The sequence below is a fragment of the Nestor notabilis genome, unplaced genomic scaffold (assembly GCF_000696875.1).
Source record: "Nestor notabilis isolate BGI_N333 unplaced genomic scaffold, ASM69687v1 scaffold16325, whole genome shotgun sequence".
Classification (NCBI taxonomy): Eukaryota; Metazoa; Chordata; class Aves; order Psittaciformes; family Psittacidae; genus Nestor; species Nestor notabilis.
The window spans coordinates 1-2,584 of NW_009928471.1; the positions used below are offsets into that span (position 1 = coordinate 1).

The 2,584-nt window shown below is 51.7% G+C and overlaps 1 protein-coding gene across 1 annotated transcript in view; it reads left to right on the top strand.

Annotated features, from left to right (window-relative positions):
• Positions 1-6: 6 nt before the first annotated feature.
• JPH3 (junctophilin 3) overlaps positions 7-2,584 on the top strand; it is a 54,543-nt gene continuing 51,965 nt past the window's right edge. The window contains exon 1 of the mRNA XM_010014505.1: positions 7-316. Coding sequence (XP_010012807.1) covers positions 157-316 — 160 coding nt within the window. The 5' untranslated portion in view covers positions 7-156. The remainder of the gene's footprint in view (positions 317-2,584) is intronic.

The window sequence follows — 2,584 nt, forward strand, 5'->3', positions numbered from 1 at the left end:
AAGGCTCATGGCCACGGAATCTGTACCGGCCCGAAGGGTCAAGGTGAATATTCGGGCTCCTGGAGTCACGGCTTTGAGGTGCTGGGGGTCTACACTTGGCCCAGCGGCAACACTTACCAGGGCACCTGGGCGCAGGGCAAGCGCCATGGCATTGGCATGGAGAGCAAAGGGAAGTGGGTGTACAAAGGAGAGTGGACCCATGGATTTAAGGGACGGTACGGGGTCCGAGAATGCACTGGAAATGGGGCCAAGTACGAAGGCACCTGGAGCAATGGATTACAGGATGGCTACGGGACAGAGACCTACTCGGATGGAGGTAGGTGCTGCATTGATACCTTCCTGGCTGGGGTGGGTGATGCTGTGGGGTGCAAACCTTCAAACAGGGATCCTGGGTTAAGGCTGGAGTCTGGGAGTTCGCAGCCTGCTAGTGTGGAGGGAGGGATGCTCATACTCCATAGGAGACAAGGAACCAGCCCAGCATGGCATCAACCCAGCTCTTTGCCACAGGTAGCCCCATATGTTCAATGGGTCCCTGGATGCCAGGTACACACCTCCTGCTCCTCCCTCCTCTACCAGGGTTTTTGGGGATGGGAGCTGGCTGCACTGGTGGGGGGGAAACCCAGCTCTCACCCAGTGGTGGTCGAGGATGGGGATGGGCCAAGCCATCAGGAGACAACCCAAGTTGCACATGGGATTTGCAGTTCTCACTGCATCACTGGGACCTGTAGGATTTGCATTGAAGCAACCCAGGGCAGGGGGGAAGTGAGTGCGTGTGGGGGTGTCCAGGGCAGATGGGTGCAGCTCTAGTGCTGCCAATGCTGCCAGCGAGGGGCCAGGGTCTTTGCGTGCCCTGCAGCCCCTCCAAACACAGCCCCATGCTTAATAATACCAGGCAAAAGACTTTAATTCAGACAAGAGTCTTACATTCCTAGTTTACAGCTTAATGCTTAGCGTAGGGGCTCAGAGGGATCATCAAAGCTATTCTCTGCTGTCAACACGGCTTAACGAGATGTTGAAGGGAAACTGGGATTAAAAAAAAAACAGGAAAACCCAATTGGAGTGACCCAAAACAAAACATTGCTGGACTTAAACAAGCTTTAAGGCCAAACTAGGAGAAGCAGCTGGTGCTTTGCTGTAAGTGGCTGTATCATCCTCTCTCATGTTTTGTGGCTACTTCCATCACAACAACCCGAGGCATGCCACCCTGCCAGTGGCTGGGGGCATTCAGCTGCGCTGCCCCCTTCTTTCATTGGCAAATGTGTCCATCTAAAGCAGGCTCTTTTTAATTATTATTTTATTCAAGATATTATGATTTTCCATTATTTTGCTACATTAAGGAAATTACAGCATTGATGAGCTCCATCGCAGCCTTACTGAAAGGTGCTGCAAGACCTTTCTCTAGAAAACCCAGTTGGTGGCTTTATGATTATACAGGGAGGCAAGATTAAACGTTTCCTGCAGCTGCTCTTTTATGCTCTGGAAGGGAGAAGTGGAACAATATCTTGATTTTTAATGATAATTTCATGCTAGTGGCTCTCTCCTAAAGGCAAATGTAGCTGCAACCTTTTGTTTCAGCTGCCTGGAATAAAGCCGGGCTGTGGGCTGGAATCTGCTGTGTGTGTGCTTGCAAGCCATCGATAAATCCCAACAGTCCTTCAGCTGAGAATAAAGCTGCTTGGATAGAGAATAACTGTGGCCTCCCACATTTGAAGCGGTCAGGAGGGGATGTGGGGGGGTTCTGCTTGCTCCCAATGCAAGAGCTGTCTCCCTGCTCCCCTTCTGGCATCCAGCCCCTACAAGGGGAAGGTTGCAGGAAGGTGGGCAGAAGTCTTGACAAATTACAGGTCCCTGGGGGCTGGGTGTTGCAGGGCACACATGTGCCCCTGTGCCAGCACAGTCCCCATCAACTGCAGCACAGCAGTGATTTGGGGAGCATCCCCAGACCGGGGTGGTTTACCAGCAGTTTCACCATTTCTGAGAACCTACCAGAAGCAAAGAGCTTTTTCTTCCATCTTGACAGGCCAGACCAGCTTCTCGGTGCCTGGGGACCAAGAAGCAATATTGCATGTTTGTCATTTTAGGGGGAAGTAGGAAGATCAGTGGGAGAAAAGGGCAGGGTCTGTAGCAAAATGCTCCCCCGGGGACTCTGAAACCTTCCTAGGAGGGGAGATGCAGAGTGATGGTACCTGTGGCCAAGTCCATCATGCTGCCAGGAGGAGGGACACCCCATGTGCGCCCCAACCGGGCTCCTCCACACCAGCTTCACCCCGTTTCAGCTGTGCAGTCACCACGGAGTGACTGAACCCAGCCAAAATCGCACGTTCACCAACTTGGTTGCGAAAATAGGCAGAGCCCATGGTCCTTTCCCAGTTGCCTGTGTCTATTCTGTGTGGAAAACAATAAAGTCGGACGTCTCTAGGCTTTTAGATACTGAATGCTGATTAACTTTGAGCATTTAGATAGAAGAATCCGATGCGTGCAGGAGCTCTGCTGGAGGGGTGGTTGAATAGCTATGGCACAGAGGAGGCAACTGTTGGGAAGGATGTTTCTCATTAATCTATTCAAGTTATTACCTTCATCAAAC